The sequence below is a fragment of the Triturus cristatus genome, chromosome 6, assembly GCF_964204655.1.
Source record: "Triturus cristatus chromosome 6, aTriCri1.1, whole genome shotgun sequence".
Lineage (NCBI taxonomy): Eukaryota > Metazoa > Chordata > Amphibia > Caudata > Salamandridae > Triturus > Triturus cristatus.
This window is the reverse complement of record NC_140589.1, coordinates 518,040,202-518,058,699: the sequence shown is the minus strand read 5'-3', so window position 1 is coordinate 518,058,699 and position 18,498 is coordinate 518,040,202. Positions and strand designations below refer to the sequence as shown.

The window sequence follows — 18,498 nt, the reverse complement described above, 5'->3', positions numbered from 1 at the left end:
AATCAACGTTCTCTGGATCAAGTTAGCTCCTAGAACGGGACCGAACCAACGACCCGAGGGATACCACCTGGCCATCTGCACGCCTCTGCTCCATTGAGCACTGAAATGCACCATGTGACACAACTTCCGTGTCATATGACCTCCCAACGCCAAGCGGTGCAACACCAGGCGCCCGCGCCCCAAATGTACCAACCCTGCCCTGGAGCAACAGCTCCTGGGCTGCTCTGATCTCAGTATAACCCCATGCAAAAGCCAGACCAAGCGTGCCCAAAATTGCCCGGGGGCCGTATAAATTGGCATCAATGGCGCCGCCTGGAAATGCAGGGATCATAAAACTCCGCCTCGCCGTGCCCAATGCTCGCGGTATAACTCAATGAGCCAACTTAGGATACTGAAAAGGCCCCAGTGGGCCCCCTACTCACTGCGAGGAATCACCGGCACTGCTCCCTGGCTAAACGGCTCGATGCAGCACAATACACCCAAGGCGGCACCTATGGACACGGCAGTCTGGCGCAATTACCTCATTACCCAGTGTCCCTAACGCATCAGTACCTCTTTTGATGAGACTGACTAAGAATCATTTCCCCCATTCTAAGTCTTAGGGATCGGGGAGGGCTGGGCAATACAGCGCATGTAGTGACTGCCCTCTACAGTGTCCCTTACTGAAGCTGAGTCATCCCGGTCCTCAGGGTACAGTATGCTGAACACAGACATAAACATTCGCCTTATCCCTCCGTGCAACCAAAAGTGTACAAAGAACGGAGAAGCCCTAAGAATGTCAGACATTATCATAAAATAGATAACATTCTTAAAACCCTTCAGGTGTAGCCAAACGTCCACCGACGATGTGTGCTGCCACATCACGGAGCGCTTTGCTTGGGCGCCGCATTTAAACTCGCAGCACGCTGTTGCATCTGAGGACCTTAAATCAAAATTGTATTTGCCAATAACAAAGGATGCCTCTCTCACAAGCAACCACCCACTGACCCACGTGCATGACACGAGCCCAACTATAATCTACTCGGCACTCATCTCAGCAGGCCCGTGAACAATGCAATCCCTGCCTCCACCATCAACCTTCTAGGCAACCAACCCCTACATGCTGCCTGTTTATATAGCGCAAATTTGACCAGAAGGTATTGGCGCGCTTTACGCGCGCGCCGTATTAAATCTCACATCCCGGCACTAGGAGCTTAGCATCATGCAAGATATATAGCGCGCATTCGGCCAGAAGGCCTTAGAGCGCTTTGCCCGATCGCCGTATTTGAAAACCTACGCCACGGCACTGGGGGGCTCGCATGCTGCATGTTATATATAGCGCGCCTTCAACCACAAGGTGTTGGAGCGCTTCGCGGGAGCGCCGTATTTAAATCCCCCATCGCGGCACTGGGGGATTGGCATGCTGCATGTTTCGAACACGCGGAATCGACCAGAAGGCATCGGCGCGTTTTGCGTGAGCGCCGCGTTAAAAACGCACATTACAGCACTGGGGGCTAGGCACCACCTCCCATGCTCGAATATCCCGATCGTAAAGAAGAGATTTGCCAACTTATGACATTTTGACCACGTTTCCGGGACCCACTCCCCTCCTCATCCCCCCAGCCACGCGCTCCTGAGCACGTCGCCCCATGCATGCCCCCCCTCACACCCGCTCCGCGATACAGCCACCGGAGGGGGGGGCGGCGACAGACCTCGTGAGCACCCACCGCCTGCACCTCCCGTGATCCGCGGGCGCCCCGGTTGCTTCACAACTATGTAGCGCTGTGGGGGGGTGGGGGGGGATTTGGGGTGTCTTGACGAGCACCGCAACACGTGGCAACCCAGCAGGTATTATAACGCTTAACGGCTGAAAATTATTTGCTTAATTATATGGTGCGAACTCGACCCGAAGGCAGAGGAGCGCTTCACACGAGCTCCGTATTTACACTACGCGTTCAGGCACGGAGAGACCAAGCGACCCGCCCCAACAGCACAGTAAGCGGACGCGACCCCGAGGCTTGAACACTGGCACTCCGCCCCAACGTCGGGAGGCTAGCCGAGGCGCCACATCCCCTCCCCGATTTATCCACGGGTCTGACCTTTAAATATTAAAGCGCGACTCTGCCGCGTACTACAGTCCAAACGTCCGTAACCCCGATCTATGCCCCAAAGGCGGCTGCGCTGTCGAAGGGGTATATGCTGAGCCCCTTCCCCCGGGGAGGTGGTAGGAGCGCTGACGATGCCCGACTCGCGGTCAGCGCTGAAGGCGCAATCATGTGAAACACTAGCTATTGTCACACACCCTCATTGCAATTGTCAGTGTTGCGCCGCCGAGACCCTTGCTTGTAGCCAAGCCTCGAATACCGTCCCCCAGAAAACGTCGACCGCTATGACTGGCCAGCCACACCATTACTCAGCGCCCGATGCCGAAGTTTCCCGCCTAACACCGACCCCCCTTCGCGCCCCAAAGACTCCATTTTGCGCCCCCTCCACCCGTGGCAATTCCGAGCCACAGGGCCCTTGTCACCTGGTACTACCCAGGGACAGGGCCGGGGCGGAGTGGTTGCGGCAAGACTTACCAGCGACTCGCAGACGACACATATGGCCAGACGACGGCGACCGGAGCGACGAGGCGAACGGATCTCGCGTGGCCAGGAGGAGCGCAAATTCGCGTGGCCAGGAGGAGCGCAGGAAGCAGAGGGCGATCTGCGGGGGTGCGATGCTTAAAAAGGGGGGGGGGGACTAGCCTCGCCCAGCCCCGCGGCACGCCTCCCACAGCCAAACCCATTGGGGCCTCCCCTCCCCGGGGCGCGGCCTCACGAGAGAGGCGGAGCAGGGGGGGGGAGGGGGGAGGCTCCGACGGGTGGCCACTAGAGGGCTGCCCTGCTGATGTCCCCCTGCGTGGGACGCGGGCAGCAGCATTTTGAGGGGGTTATAACAGCGGTAAGATCACTCCAGTGGGTAACAAAGTTCTCTGAAAGTTCTCTGTTTTGTCCAGTCACAGATTTGACTCTTCAAGTAGCAGAGTTTTAATATGCCTGCTACAAGGCACATTGTGCAACATGCAAATCACAGATTTGTTTTTTCAATCTTGATAGCTAGGGGGGTGCTGCTTTTGACACTGAGATCATTTTGTTACTTACAGATCATATGCTGCAAGCTTTCTAATATAGCACAGTGCTCTATTTGTTAGCACCAAGGAGCTGCACGCAAACTGTAAGTCATGGGTTTAGATGTTTGTTTTTTCACAATATGTTGTGTTTGTAAAGAAGAGTTCCTTTGGGAAGTAATAGCGTCTTATTAGTACAGACAACCACAAACACTGCTTAGGATGATATGTGATTCATACATCATATAGGTTATAACCCTCAATGTATTATGTAACATTTCCTGTATATAAATTTACACATGTATGCTTTATCGTGCCTCTATGTGTGCTGTATAGCACTCTTGACACCCTACAGTGGAATGAGGAGCGCTGCAATAGTATTAAATAAACAAGCATTTGCAATGCAGTAGGTCTCGAATTTGCGCGAGTTTAAGCTATAGGCATTGTAAATGGCAATGCCTTTTATTTATGTTTTCAAAACCAATACGTAAATAAAAGGCATTGCCATTTACAATGCCAATGGCTCAAATTCTCACAAATGCGAGACTTATTGCATTGTAAATGCTTACTTATTTATTTTATTTGAAAATTTTATCAAGCGCGAACAAGACACACAGGGGTATCAGTGCGCTGTACATAGTTGGCGAAAGCAAGGGTACAAACATAATGAAGGTAAGTAAAGTTACAATCTGTGGGAAAACATTCAAGTTAAGGAGTAGTGGGTATCAACAGTGCCATATAAGACGCAGAGTGAAAACATCATACAATAGTAAGAATCAAGACGTGCAATATGACTCTGGGAATTTTAACAACAGAACAAGAGCGAGATCATCAGTTAATGCAGTTCCGGAGCTAACGAGGAATAGATCATAGAAAGGTAAAAGAAAACATAAAATAAGGCATTGGTGTATTACTCTAAGATTTAGGTTATTAACAACACAGGAGCAAGATCATAAGAATAGGGAGTTGGCTTTCGTTTATTAGTAATCGTTTGACCAGTTTTTTAAAGGAAGTAGTGGAAGGATTGGATCTGATCTCGGATGGCAAGGAGTTCCAGATTCTCGGAGCAAGACCGGTGAAAGATCTTTTCTTCTTGAATCCTGGGGGTTTCAAGAGAAGGGTGGACGTACTTCTGAGGTTCCAGCTGGCGTCTGATAGCTCAAGCTTATTTGCTAGATAGTAGAGGCTATTGTAGTGTATAGCTTTATGAGTCAGACGCGCTATCTTGAGTCGGATTCTACCTTCAATAGATAACCAGTTTAGTTGCAGAAGGTCGGTAGAAATATGATCATATTTTCTCTAGCCCGTTATAGGTCTAGCCGATGCGTTCAAGGTAGCTTTGAGAGGGGCCAAGCTAGCTTTGGGAAGTCCAGCGAGGGTCACCAGCCCATATTCCAATCTAGGTATGATCAGGGATTGAACCGCAGGCCTAAGATCTTCTGGGGGGAGGAAAGGTTTGATTTTCTTCAGTGTGTTGAGTTTGAAATTGGCTTCCCTAGTAGTAGCACTGATGTGTGCTTGCATGTTTAGGTGTTTATCCGAGGTGATGCCTAAAGATTTGGCAGAGTCTACAACATGAGGTGTGCAGTTCAGAGCAGTTAGGTGTTTGATCCAGTCAAGGGTAGGAGCCGAATGATTAGGTGGGGCGATCAAAAGAAATTCAGTTTTGAGAGTATTTAGTAGGCGATGGTTCTGAGCTAACTATTGTAGAGTTTTGACAAGTGCAGCATTTAAAGTTTTTATGTCCTCATGCGAGGAGATCTTCAGAATGACCGCAAAAGGTTCCATGAAGAGGTTGAAGAGAGTGGGGGACTCCGATCATGATAGGGGTACTGAAAGCGAAGGCATGTTTAACTTTGATTCTTTGTGTGCGGTTGTGCAGGAAGGACCGGGCCCGAGAGACCCATCCTATGTTGAAGAAGATCAATCAGGTTATCATGTTTGATGGTATTGAATGCTGAGGACAAGTCCAGAAGGATCAGGAGACAAGGGACATTTTGGTCAAGGGCTCTCATGGCATCATCAACAATGTGCGTAAGTGAGGTTTCAGTACTGTGCCCTGATCTAAATCGTGATTCATGAGGGTCAAGGAGTTGATATTTTGCAATGTATTTGCAGAGCTGCGTATGTACGCATTTTTCGAGCAACTTAGCTAGAGTCATACTGCTGGTGATAGGCCGAAAGTTGTGTGGACCTGATAGGTCCGCACTGGGCTTTTTAGGAATGGGAGTAACTTGCCCAACTTTTAGGCAGTCTGGAATCTTTCCCTGTAAGAGGGATTCGTAAATGATCCTGGACCAAAGAGGGAGAATGGCTGGGATTAAATCTTTATAAAGCTTGGCGGGTAGAGGATCATGAAAATGGTTATAAGGTTTGATGGATGCCATATTGTGAAGTTTCTCAGTGCAGTCTGGTAGGAGAAAACAGCTCCAGGAGGTGTTTTTTGTGAGAGAGCCTCCCAAAGGCGTGTAAAATGTTGTGGACTCTGCCCCCTACCCTGATCCTGCGGGATGATTATTAGAAAACAAAGATAGGGTGGTAAGTAATAGCTCAAGCTCTATTTTCCTTGTTTTTTCGACGAAGTGAGCTGTAAAATCATCACCACTGTGGAGCAGGGATACCGGAGTAGAGTTCTGGTTAGAAGACAGGTTACATTGTTCTTTAATGATCTCAAAGAGCTTTTTAGGTCTATTTTTGGCTCCATTTAATTGAATTCTGAGGTGGTCGGATGTGTTTGTTGTAGGCGCTACTCACTTTTTTCAGTTGAGAGAGATTTGTGGTGGAAGGCACATTTCTCCAGAGTTTCTCAGAGAGCCTAAGAATGCACCATTCATCATTTTTGAACCATGGTTTGGAGGGTTTGACTGGAATCCTTCTGAGCTTTTGATCCTTTTGATGAGTCGGCCACAGTTATAAATATTTGTAACTCCTACAATAATATTTCGCAGGCCATTCAAAACAATCTGACAATTAAGTCTAAAAGTTGCCCCAATGGTAAGGTAGGGTGGTTTGATTCCCAGTGTAGCAAGGCACATGCAGCTCTGAAATCCATACTGCACGTACCGAGGAGAGATCAGGAAGCCATTAAAAGGGCTAGGGCGGCGTATAAGTTGTCTATTTAAAAACGCAAAGAAGCCATCAGTACTGAATTGTGGCAGGCCCTCAAGCAAGCATCTGCCTTAAAGGGTATGAAAGGCTTCTGGAAGGCGGTGAACACCCCATTTTTGGCCCCTAAAATTCACCAAGTTTCGAAAACTCAATTGGGGAGGACCAATGGGTGTCTAATTTTTCTAGTTCATATAGCAGTAATGCTAATTCTAACACTTGTGAGGGCCCTAGATCAGGCCCTGGGGGTTACCTTCCAATTTGCATTGATTTTAATGCGGAAGAGGTGATCTTGGCTATTAACGCAAGTGTAGGTGGAAGAGCCCCAGGGCCAGACAGTATTCCAGTGGACCTTTACAAATCTTGTCCCTTAGTCGGGGGCCCACTTTTAACCTTAGTCCTAAGGGCATGCTGTACGCAAGGCTTTACCCTGACTCGGACAGAGTCCACTCTTGTCCTTATCTTTAAGAAAGGAGACCAAAATGACCCGGCCTGCTATAGACCTATTTCATTGCTGGATTCTCCAGTTGAAGTGGCCGGGCTTGTTGTTTTAAATAGATTGCAGTCATGGGCGGAGAACGCAGGCATTATATCAGAAGTCCAGTATGGATTTCACCAAGGTCTAGGCACAGTGGAACAGAGCCTGAACCGGAGTCTCATAATGGAAAATATACCCAGGCAAAAAAAGGGAGTCTTTGTATGTGCTTTGCCGATCTGAGCTCTGCGTTTGATTGCATCAATCACCAGAAACTCTGGCGCATTTTAGAGGACATGGGGGTGGAATTACAACTAACTAATTTTTTAAAACAGTCCTACCTAGAGGCCCAGGCAAGGATCCGTTATGGTAGAACTGGCGAGATTAGCAATAGTTTCATTGTTAGAAAGGGGGTAAGGCAGGCGTGTATCCTGGCTCCCCTCCTTTTCACCCTCTATATAAATAGTCTTGGTGATACTTTATCTAGGGAATTCTCAGACTTACCCAGGGTGAGATTAATGTCAATTGGTACATCGTTCTAGGCCGATGACGCGGTCCTGTTGGCCCGCACCCCGATTGGCCTACAAAGAATTGTGACTAGTTTTGCTTCTTATATGTCAAGTCTTGATCTAAACGTTAATTTTTCCAAAACCTTCATTGTGAGATGTAGCAAGCCCAGTGTTGCGATATTTTTATAAGTAACGTGAATTTGTTGACCATTTTTCATACCTGGGAATTGTCTTTCACAAGCAGGGTTCTTGGGCTGTAGCCGTCGATTGTAGGAAATTGCTCTTCGCTAAAGCTATTGGTGCCTTGATTAATTTTGCCAGGAAGTTGGGAAAGCACCCCAAAAACGACCTGTTGACAATCTATAAAGCCAAATGTATCCCAGTTGCTCTGTACGGAGCTGGTATTTTGGGCTATGTAAATGTGGAGCCTCTTCAGCAAGTAGAGAACGGGTTTCTGAGGAATCTCCTAGCTGTCCCAAATAGTACGGCTACGTACATTTGTCATGCCGAACTGGGTTTGTCGTACCTGTCCGACCTCATTAAAATCCAGCAAATTTTGTTGTGGCACAAGGTACGGACCGGTGCGACCACTGGTTTTAATCGGAACATAATTGGGGATTGCCTGAACCTGCAACAGGTAAAATGCATCCCCTGGCTTGATTATATTAAAAATGTTATTTATGATTTAGATCACCCTGCATTTTTTGTCAACCTCAATAGCCTGTCTCTCATCACGAAGAGGGATCTAAAGGCACTAATCATAAACCATTTGGAGCTGATTAGGTTATCAACCAATATTATGAAAACATCGGTCAGAGCTAACCAACTGTTTCTGACCCAACACGGGGATACAAACCGATCTATCATTTACCCTTGGTAACTATGACAGGCTTTTATTGACACGCTTACGTTTAGGTAACTTTCATAATCTGGTCACCTTTTCCCAGTTAAATGACTGGTCACGTTCTCTCTGTCCCTGTCCTTGCGATGATATTTCAGCACAGTCATCAATCCACATTATATTCTTCTGTAAGTTTTATATTTTACTTAGGAAAAGGTCGTTATTACCCTATCTGAAATTGCAAGGCCTGAGACTTTGTCGACCTGCTTTTATTAAGTTGCAATTCTTGGATGATGAAATTTGTTAGCGACCACATTGTGAAATACCTGAAGGGGGTGGCCAGAACAAGGAAAACTATGCAAGGTCCGACCCCTGTCTAAATGAAAATGTCTTCTCCTGAGGCTTGGGTCGTGTTTTGCTGTGACACTATGGTACTGACTACAATTTTTAACACACATTACTTTTAAGACTTGTTTGTAATTTTTAACTGTTGTTAATTAATTTTAACTTTTACATTTATTTTCATGTTCGTCCACGTTGCTTTTGATATGTATTTTGCTTTTATGATTTGACATTTTAAATCGAATAAAGCATATCTTGACTTGAAATAGTATTTAGACTCCTTGTTGTGCACATATGCCTCCATGCTCTAGTGGTGATACATGTGATGAAGGTTTGTAGTGGTGTTAGTTGTCAACAAATAGGTGTCTCTTGAATAGCCCATGCAGGTTTGCTCATACTTTACGCTGGTTTTTAAACACACCAAAGTCATTCTGCATATTGATGTTTGTAAATGTTTTAAATATTAGAGCACTGATGTTCAGATATCTTCTTAGCCCTATTTTGTTTGAGACATTTGACACACTGCAAGATACTAGAACAACTATGTATGCCACTCCATTCGGAAAGGTAGGTGCTTGTGTTTAGGACTGTGATTGGTGGAATTACATTCTGTGGAGCCCTGCAGTAATATGACCTTCTTTGGTAGTCTATTATATGCTAAATAAGTTGTCCTGGATAAACCTGGGCAGCAGAGAGCTCAGCTTGGGAGTAGAGTTTGTTTTGCTGTGGAAATAATAAAGGTATTTTCCTTTTTGAAGTTTTTTTTATTTTTTTTTTTATAAACTTTGTTTATTGGTTTTTCATCACAGCCACAGACACAAACGTGGACAATATGTTTAGGATATACAACAATGCAGTTGGACAGCCATAGATGTACAGAACCATCAAGTAGGACTTTCTCATGCAACACGTCTATTCAGCTCCAGTTCAACTGTAGGCGACACACAGGGCTTTCCCCTATATTTATTCCATTGTGACCACTTCTTATCCCATTTTTTGGGGCATCCCCTCATCTTAAAAACCCTTTTGAAGTTTTTAAAGATCAGTACCAATATTGGCTGAGAGCCATTGATGGTTCCCCTTAATTAAATAAAAAACATGTTACAGAGCTGCTATGTAGCATGTTTTCTATTTAACAAATTTTTGGGGTGCTTTTATATTGTGCCAACATGACCCCGAGGCACAGGAGCGCTTTATATTGCCACCAGTTACTGCACAATATATTGACTTTCTCAATAAACAAGTCACAACACTTTTACAGAGTTTCTTTACCTTATATTGCACAACTGCTCACCAAACTAAAACTTACAAAATAAAAGAATTATTAATCACATAGGCGAAACCTATTGCATTTTCCATTGCTTGTTTTCTATGTTACTGTTGAATAGTGTAAAGATAGACCAGTTGTCTATTACTATTTCATTATCTAATTAGATGCACATATGGTTAGAGCTCAGAAGCTGCAAAGGCATGGCCTCTCCCTTCGGGGAATCGTACAGACCACTGGTTTTCAAGGCTAAAGTGACTAGCTGCAACTTTCTTCTGCGATGGCGAGCTTTACCTCAGTCGATTCCTAACAAGCGTGCACTCTGAACCCCACCGCAGGCCAAGTGACACCACTATGGTCCTCCGTAGCGCTGCGGCCGTGTCACCAGCACTCCTGACATTGTTGGCCCCAAACACCTTAGAGATCTTGAACCTCTCTCAGGGCTCTTAATTCATACAGCATGCTACAAACTGTAAAATACGCACCCAGGCAAGTGCACCAGGAAAAACCAGGTAGAACGCTGGGTTTCCCCGAGGATCCATTTGTGCAATGTTACCTTGAATTCCCAACGAGCAGCCGTTCACACCCACCCCCACCCACTTAGCATACAAAATGGAAGAATTGTACTGGTAAAACTATTACGTACCTAGGTGCCATACAACTCCTTAAGGTTACTGTACATTTACTAAATATAAAAAGGTCTTATTACTTTTTTTGTTTTTAAATACCAAATTGGGCAATCTGTATATTGAGTGAGATTTGCGCTGCCTGAACCCTGTTCTTATCCCACATTAACCTCTGGTAGTGTAAGCCCTTACTGCTCAACCCAGCTACTCCCTGAAAGTCAAAGCCTGAAAAAGAGGACTGCGACATTTCAGTGAGCACATTGTTGTTGCCAGGGACATCTCAATGCTTGTTACAAGGATTGACACTTGAGTTGTTCGGGCCCCAGATACACACATGTGGCTGTCTTAAGCAATGAGAGTGGTTCCTTAATTTTACGTCTTGTCTCCATTGTAGGAAAGGGAATCAAAATTAAAAGGAAGCAGCCTGGATGCCCTGCCATCACGCTTCTTATTAATAAACCACAAGGTGAAATATCAGTGGACATCGTTTTGGCTTTAGAAGTGAACAACTCGTGGCCGTCTAGCACTAAAGAAGGACTCCACATTACGGACTGGCTCGGTACCAAAGTAAGAAAAGATTACAGATTCAAGCCCTTTTACCTCGTTGCAAAAAGTGCAAAGGACGAGCATATGATGAAAGGTAACATTTGTGATATTTATGATGTGTTTTTGCTATTGCGTGTACAGTAAATCTTTATAAAGGAAGTTCTTAAAATGTGTATTGTTTAACACATTCTTCTAGTTAGTTATACATAACTAATTAATGAAGTTATCATGCACTTCACAAACTAAACTACAAACCACTTAAAACACAGCCCTGGAACATGAAATAGTCTATTATTTAGATAACATATGTAAATATACCCCTTTCTTCCTTTGGAGGTACCAGTCTTTTGGATACCTGGGGAGTAGGGGAGCTCTGGCAGAATTGGGCGCCAACCCATATGTCACAAATATATCCTAGGGAATCAATATTTCCTATTGTTTGCCACGCGGATTGCTACGGTATTCGGGCTCAGAATGTTGGGGCTTTATAGGTGTGGGGTACGGCTCAATGGCAGGGCAGCCCGAACCCCATTGTGTCTTTTCAAAGGCTAATCCTGGCATCCAATAGGTTTCCTGTCTCCGGGGGGGGGAGGGGCGAGGTGTAACTGGGATGCATCTCTTAATCTGCTGACCTGGGTTGGCAGAAATACTGATGGGGCTTTAAGTATGGCCTGATGACAATACAGGCTTGTCCCCAGCCCTTTAAATAAAAAAAATAAAAAATAGCCCCAGGGGCTCAAAGACTGGTGGGGTGCAGTTTGGGATTAAACATTCCCCCCAATTTGCCATTCCCTGGGGTGACTGGAAGACTGTTGAGGGCTTTAGGGGTGAGGGTAAGGCCTGATGCCTGGATGGGTTGTCTCCCCACCCCATTTCTTTTTTTTATAAATATACAAAATAATGGTGTCTAGTGTGCTTTTTGTAAACCCCTTTCATAGCTGACTGGAGATAAATATCCCCTGCCCGAGGTGGGCAGAAGAACCTTTGGTGCTTTTAGCAGTGGGGATATGGCCATATGCTAGGATGGGACGGCCTCCACCCTAGGCAGCAGCAGGATATCATCGTGGGTGATAGTGTGCTTTACAAAAATACATAACATTCATTTTTATGAATATAAAACATCCTGGTGTCTAGTGGGGTTCCTGCCCTCTCTAGAAGGGCATATTGGAGGTAAACCCCACAATTTGCAATGCAGAGGAGGCAGAAAAACTATTGGCATTTTTAGGGTTAGTGGTACAGGTCGATACCAGAACAAACAGGCCCTCACCCCATTCCTTTTTGTTTTTTAAATCCAATGCCAGGGACAGGTTTCAACCTGGGACCTTGGCCTGGCCTCCTGTCCAGCCTTGGGGCTGGCAAGGAGCCCCCCAATTACTCCTGCGTTCTCTCTGACCACTTATGTTTCTCAAAGTGGGGGACAACAACCTCAAGTCACCCTATTTCCACTCTCTTGCCCACCATCTCAGTGGTGGTACCCTGAGAGTGGCCTATCAGTACAGGGTCTGTACCCTGAAGCTCAACAGGTCCCTGACAAGCCAGAACTTCCAGGGGTGACCCACCACAGCCCTCAAGGCTGACACCATGTGTCTTGCAGGGGTCTATCTGGTGTATGTCTCCTGTCTTTGTGACTGCTCAGACAATATCTCTAGATCAGACATGGCATGACCAGAGTCAGTCTTAGGGTGCTGTATTGTCAAAGTCGGCAACCCCTGATCCACTGGCCGTCCCACCGTGGATTTCCTCCACATCCTATACCTTTCTCTCCATCTGGGCTTCTGTACTCTCCGTTTAGGATTAGGGCCCCCAGAAATTTGAGCTCTTGGGTTCTCTGGCCGGCTCACTCCCCTAGATCTTCTATTGCTGGTAGTAGTTCATTTGCCAGGATGCATTCAATGGGCATCTGGGGACTGACTATGACCGTCCTAGGGGCTAAACCCCCTCCCCCATTCCAGGGAGACCAGAGTCAGAGCCATATGGTGGACAAAGTCCTGCTCATGTACCTGGGTTACCTTGCATACCTGTCCTGGCAGATGCTGCTATAAGGAAACCAGTCTTTCCACAACCATCATGTGACTTGCACAGGTATCCCCATGAGAAGTGACATTCATTGTGATCTGGTGGAAGGGACTCCCCATTCCCCCCCCCCCCACACACACTCTCAGGGTTCCCAAACCGACCAGCTAGGTCGAACTCCCAACTAAGGAACGGTAGGGCACGATATTCCCTCTGCTTCTGGGCATTACCTCCCTCCAAAGCCACATAGGCCATCCCTGAAAACAGTGCCCACCTGTGGGTGAGTTCCTGGAACAAACAGGGTCCCCACACCTGTGTACTAACTGGAGACAGTCAAAGTAATAGTTGGGTAGGAAAAAGGGCGCCCTCGGCTTCCGACCATCTTAACCTCCCCTCTTATTCTCAGAAAAGGTATGGAAATCCTCTTCCCCCCCCCACCTACACAACACTGGGTTGGTGCCCTTTTGGGTCTTTGTTTTACTCTGTTCCTCCCCTATGCTTTGCTGCAGGGCACCTGATCTCTTCTTGTGTCGCTCCCAGGTACCTTTTCAACTCTTTTGTGCTGACCAAGCGGGCAGCTTCCTTTGCAGGCTGCCTCGGTACAGGAAGCTTGGAGTCAATAAGGTATTGGCACTGCTTTGGAAATAATTACTGAACATGTGTGCTCTAATGAATAGATTGTACAGCCCATCATGGTCACTCACTTTGCTACCCTTCACACAACCATCTAGTGCTTTATTGTAGCAATCCATGAAATCCGCCAAGGACTGGTTTAACATTTTATGGCTGTCCCTAAACTTTAAGTGGTATTTTTTCTGGGGTAAGATCCAAGTTGACAAAAAGGGTTTCTTATATGGTGGCATACCACATCCTGTCTGCCTTATCGAGCCTCTGCAGGGCCATCCTCTTCCTCCATCCATTCTTCCTCCTCTTGGCCATCCTCACTTGCCCCTAGGTGCAGGCCTGCAGCACCCAGACCCCGTACCAGGCTCTGAGGGAATCTGATATTCCACTTTCTTAGCTCCTTTTGCCAGTTTTAGCCCCCTTTGTACATTTTGTTCAGCTCTGCCATGTTGAAGCACTTCATGTTATTCAAGTCCACCTCGTTTTTCAAAACTTACAGGTGTAAAAACCGTCGGAGGGTACCGTTGAAGTTTTTGGAAAAATCCTAAATTTCCCATAAAAAAATATATAAGGTAAATTTTTATTTAATTTTTTTTTTTTTAAAACACGATTTTGATGTCAGATTTTTGGTTTTAAACTTAGCACTGAGTGGCACTGCACAAACACAAGTCCTGAATCCCACCGCTGAACACCAATGTTAGAAGTTGGAGTATTAGTTGGAGGAGGTGAAAACCCACTTTAAATAATAATTGCAATCCTTGTCAGGGTGAAGCATCAAAGTCACTAAATAAACCCGTTCTTAACCGTCTGTTAGCATGGTACAAAGCTGTCAGGCTTAGTTTAGAGGCAACGTGTGAAGTATTTATGCAGTATTTAAACAGTAATAAAGTGCAAACACAACACAAGAAAAATCCCAAGCTGATTTAGAAAAATAAAGTAAATATTAATAAATAAAATGACACCAAAACGTCAAAAATCCAATATGTTAAATTAAAAAATATCACCAAACAGGGGAAGCGTTAACCATGGATATCTGTCCATGTTATGCCAGGTCAAAGTTGAAAGTTAAGGCTGACCAGGTTGAATACAGATGAAAACTTTACCTTCTGACTTAGAAATGTTTATGGAGAAAAGGTCGACTATCATTGGTGGAGCCAGCAGGATCCGAAGTAGCGCTCGATGATGGCGGGTTACTGAGGATCAGGGTCCCAGTGCGGTATTCGACAAGGAAAACATCGTTCACATTGCATGCCATTACAACGCGGTCGTTACAACGACAGCGTTGTTACATTGCATACCATTACAACGTAAGTCGTTAAAACGACTTGCTGTAGGGGGCAGAAAGTGTTGGATTTTAAATCAAACACCTTCCCTACTGTTACACAGACTGGAATTGGAATAGTAAATTATACTATTCCAATATCCATCCCTCCCCCCTACAGCAAGCCGTTCTAACGACTTGCGTTGTAATGGTATGCGATGTAACAACGCGGTGGATGTAACAACCGCGTTATAATGGTATGCGATACATCACAAGCGTTGTAAAGTGGCATATTCATTCGACGAAGGTCGGAAAGCTCCGAGCAGGTGAAATACGTGCCTAGGAATGCCTTGACGTGAATGTTGTAATGGAAACCATCAGACCTATATGATCAATAGGGCAGAATTCTCATCTTCGAGACTTAGTTCAATTTTGGGTCAGATGGTTGATAAAAGTACTTTCATATTTACATGTAAATGATCAAGTAGCCCTGTACTATGAGATGTATAGGAATTACTTTGAGAAAGGAGAAAATCAGCATAGGTGAACATCGTTGCAACAGCAGATGCCAACACACCACAACGCGCCTCACAGCACATTACATAGAGAAGAATTTTTCTGAGAATGATCTGTACTGAACACTCATAGAAAATATTAATATTAAACATAACATGTCCAAGGCATTACTAAATTGTGAAGAACGACGGGTTTACAGGTTGCACACCCACATTACAGGACTCAAAAACAACATACCATGGTCCCAGATCAATTCTGCATGACATACATATGAAAGTTCCTTCATCAACCAACTGACCCCAATTGAACTAAGTCTAGAAGATGAGAATTCTACCCTATTGATAATATAGGTGTGATGGTTTCCATTGCACCCTCGAATCATGCCAAAGGTGAACCTCTTGCCCGCATTACTACCTTTATTTACTTTCTGTTCAACACGACTATATTGCCATTAAAAATGTCCCCCTTCATTGATAAACTGTGATGCTAAAATCTATGCCAAAGTCTGGTGAATCATATTGCTCCCAGAATTGCAGGTTCGGTGGACAGTATGCAGCATGGGTTTGTTTCACACCAAGATGCTAGAGCTCATACTAGCCTTGCGGTTGCTATCATCAACGTGACCGGGACATTAAATGTGCCGGCCGGTATGATCCTGCTTGACACAGAAAAAGCTTTTGATCGGGTATCATGGCCCTCCTTATGGTCAACATTGGTAGCGATGGGCTTTGGTTCCCAGATGCTGGGTAGAATTCAGGCACTCTATCACAACTTCTCAACGCAGGAGGTATATGTTGTATCTTACCAGACGTAGCCGAGTCGTTTCTTTATTAACTTCATGTTGCAGGATGGTAATCTTGTACATTAGTCTTTCAGCCTGGTGATCCTTATACACCAGCCCCACCAGGAACAGCCTTTGTTTTATCTTCCCCAATAAAACAATTTTGAAAAATATGTAAAATGTAGAAAGGGTGGAGCACACCCAGAGACAACGATCCCAACAACATGAGAGCGAACAGTGTACACAAGATTCCTAACATCAGGAAAATGAAATACACTCAGAGAACGGGACTAAGAAACCCATTGTGTATGGGGATTTCATGTAAAATGTGTAAATGGGGCTAACACCCATAACCTACCCCTGACGTAAGGGTGAAACCTAATGTGAATGGGACAAGACCCATCAGACCCAAACTGTGTGAGGGAGAGAAACTAATGTGTACGTGTAGCACCTGGTGACTTGCACACCCTATGTACAGGACGTGTAGCGCCAGGCACACCAAACAGATAATACGTGTAGTGCAAGGCGACTTACACACCGAACAGGCAAGACGTGTAGCGCATGGTGACTTACACACCGTGTAGAAGATCCCACAGGTAAAGAAGTGTAACTAAGATGGAAAAATGCGAAACCACCCACCAATAGACTAGACCAAACCTCATTTAAGGAAGTGAAAGGTAACAATGGAGCCACACACCATACCAGTCCCTCATGTAAGGGAGTGTAAGAATAGACCACCCACTAAGGCACAATGACCACCCATATATAAGGATGCCCATGCTTCCACAGGAAATGGGCAACCAAAACCCATGTGTAAGGGAAGTAACATTCAATATTGAAGTGTAACCCAAGATGCAATCTAATAACGTATACTGGAATACATACAGTAAATACAGCCACAGCTGAGGAACTGCTCATTAAGAGTGCCTAAGACAACCCTCAGTGTGCATGCTGCAAAATACGACGTATGCCTGTTAAACATATATTTCCCATCACAGAATATTGAACTATTAGATCTGGTCCAAAATGCTTCTGTTATGCCAAAACCTCTGAGCATAAAAAAAAAGAAACAGGAAGACAATAGCAAACCACATTACATTACATTAGTTGAAGTGTGCTGTACAGATCAAGTTCTCTGAAACATTTGGCTTAGAGCTGCGTGGAACAAATGCAGAATGGCAACACGAAAAACAGCACCACATGACAATCATGTACAATACCGATCCGGTCCATCTCATAGCTTATCTTGGGGCGTGCCAGGCAATTTGAAGATTCTTTACCCCTTTTCACGGACTACTCATGGTACAGCGAACAGGCTGAGAAGCTGAAAATGAAGTCTGCTAGACAGCACAACATCGTGGTTTGCATGGTGCCGGTAGACCAAAATGGTGGCATGTAGATTGGATGCCGGCGGGATGGCTCTAGGCTCGAACGTGCTCCCAAAACATCCTTGAGGAGCATTAATACCCGGATGACGACACAAAAGATTCCACAGCAGCTTTACGCGACTGCATCCAGAAGGTGAGTTGCACGTGCTGCATTTGAAATTTAAACAGGAGCGAAGCGGTTTAACCGGCCTTGCTGTGAAAAATTCATTGTTGTAGGTGCAAAGATAATAGAACAAACTAACCACTGTATCCGGCAGCAACAGATCAAAAAGATCCCACCGACCGCCGGTGCCAATATCACATTTTCGAAACGACTTGTGATTCCTGTAAAATATTTTGTATATTACCAGCCGTAACCGAGTTGGAGTTGTATTTTAAGTATTTCTTTATTAACTTCATGTTGCAGGATGGTAATCTTGTACATTAGTCTTTCAGCCTGGTGATCCTTATACACCAGCCCCACCAGAAGCAGCCTGCCTGCTGCTCAGCCCATCTTCCAACTGTTACCACTCATCCACACAGCCACCCAAGCATTCCAAGCATCACAGTCACACCAACATTCCACTGCCAACACTCACACTGGCTGAGCAGCAGGGAGATAGCTAAGCTGGGATACATGCACACAGATAAGCAGGATAGACCAGGTTTGTTCCACACCGACATGCTAGAGCTCATACTAGACTTGCGGTAGCTATCTTCAACGTGACAGGGGCATTAGATGTGCCGGCCGGTATGATCCTGCTTGACAGAGAAAAAGCTTTTGATCGGGTATCACGGCCCTTCTTATGGTCAACATTGGTAGCAATGGGCTTTGGTTCCCTGATGCTGGGTATAATTCAGGCACTGTATCACAGCTTCTCAATGCATGTGGTCAGTGGTGGTCTTATCTCTGGGTTTTCAGAAATAAAGCGGGGAACACGGCAGGGATTTCCCCTGTCTACAATATTATTTGCACGATATCCTAAGCCATTTTGCACCTTTTAAAAAATTCAGGGCAAATGATTCCTTTGAGGATCAATGCTTCAACGTGCAGCATGGCTTTATATGCGGATGTGTTGACACTATTCACTTCTGATCCATCAGTATCCATGGTAGCGAATTGAGCAGGATGCTCAG

General features: G+C 45.4%; 1 protein-coding gene across 4 annotated transcripts in view; it reads left to right on the top strand.

The window, feature by feature from the left end:
* The window catches only part of CGAS (cyclic GMP-AMP synthase), a 222,844-nt gene that overhangs the window by 90,103 nt on the left and 114,243 nt on the right, over positions 1–18,498 (top strand). For all 4 annotated transcript variants that reach the window (XM_085610943.1, XM_085610944.1, XM_085610946.1 and 1 more), the window contains exon 3: positions 10,648–10,893. In XM_085610943.1, coding sequence (XP_085467069.1) covers positions 10,648–10,893 — 246 coding nt within the window. The remainder of the gene's footprint in view (positions 1–10,647; positions 10,894–18,498) is intronic.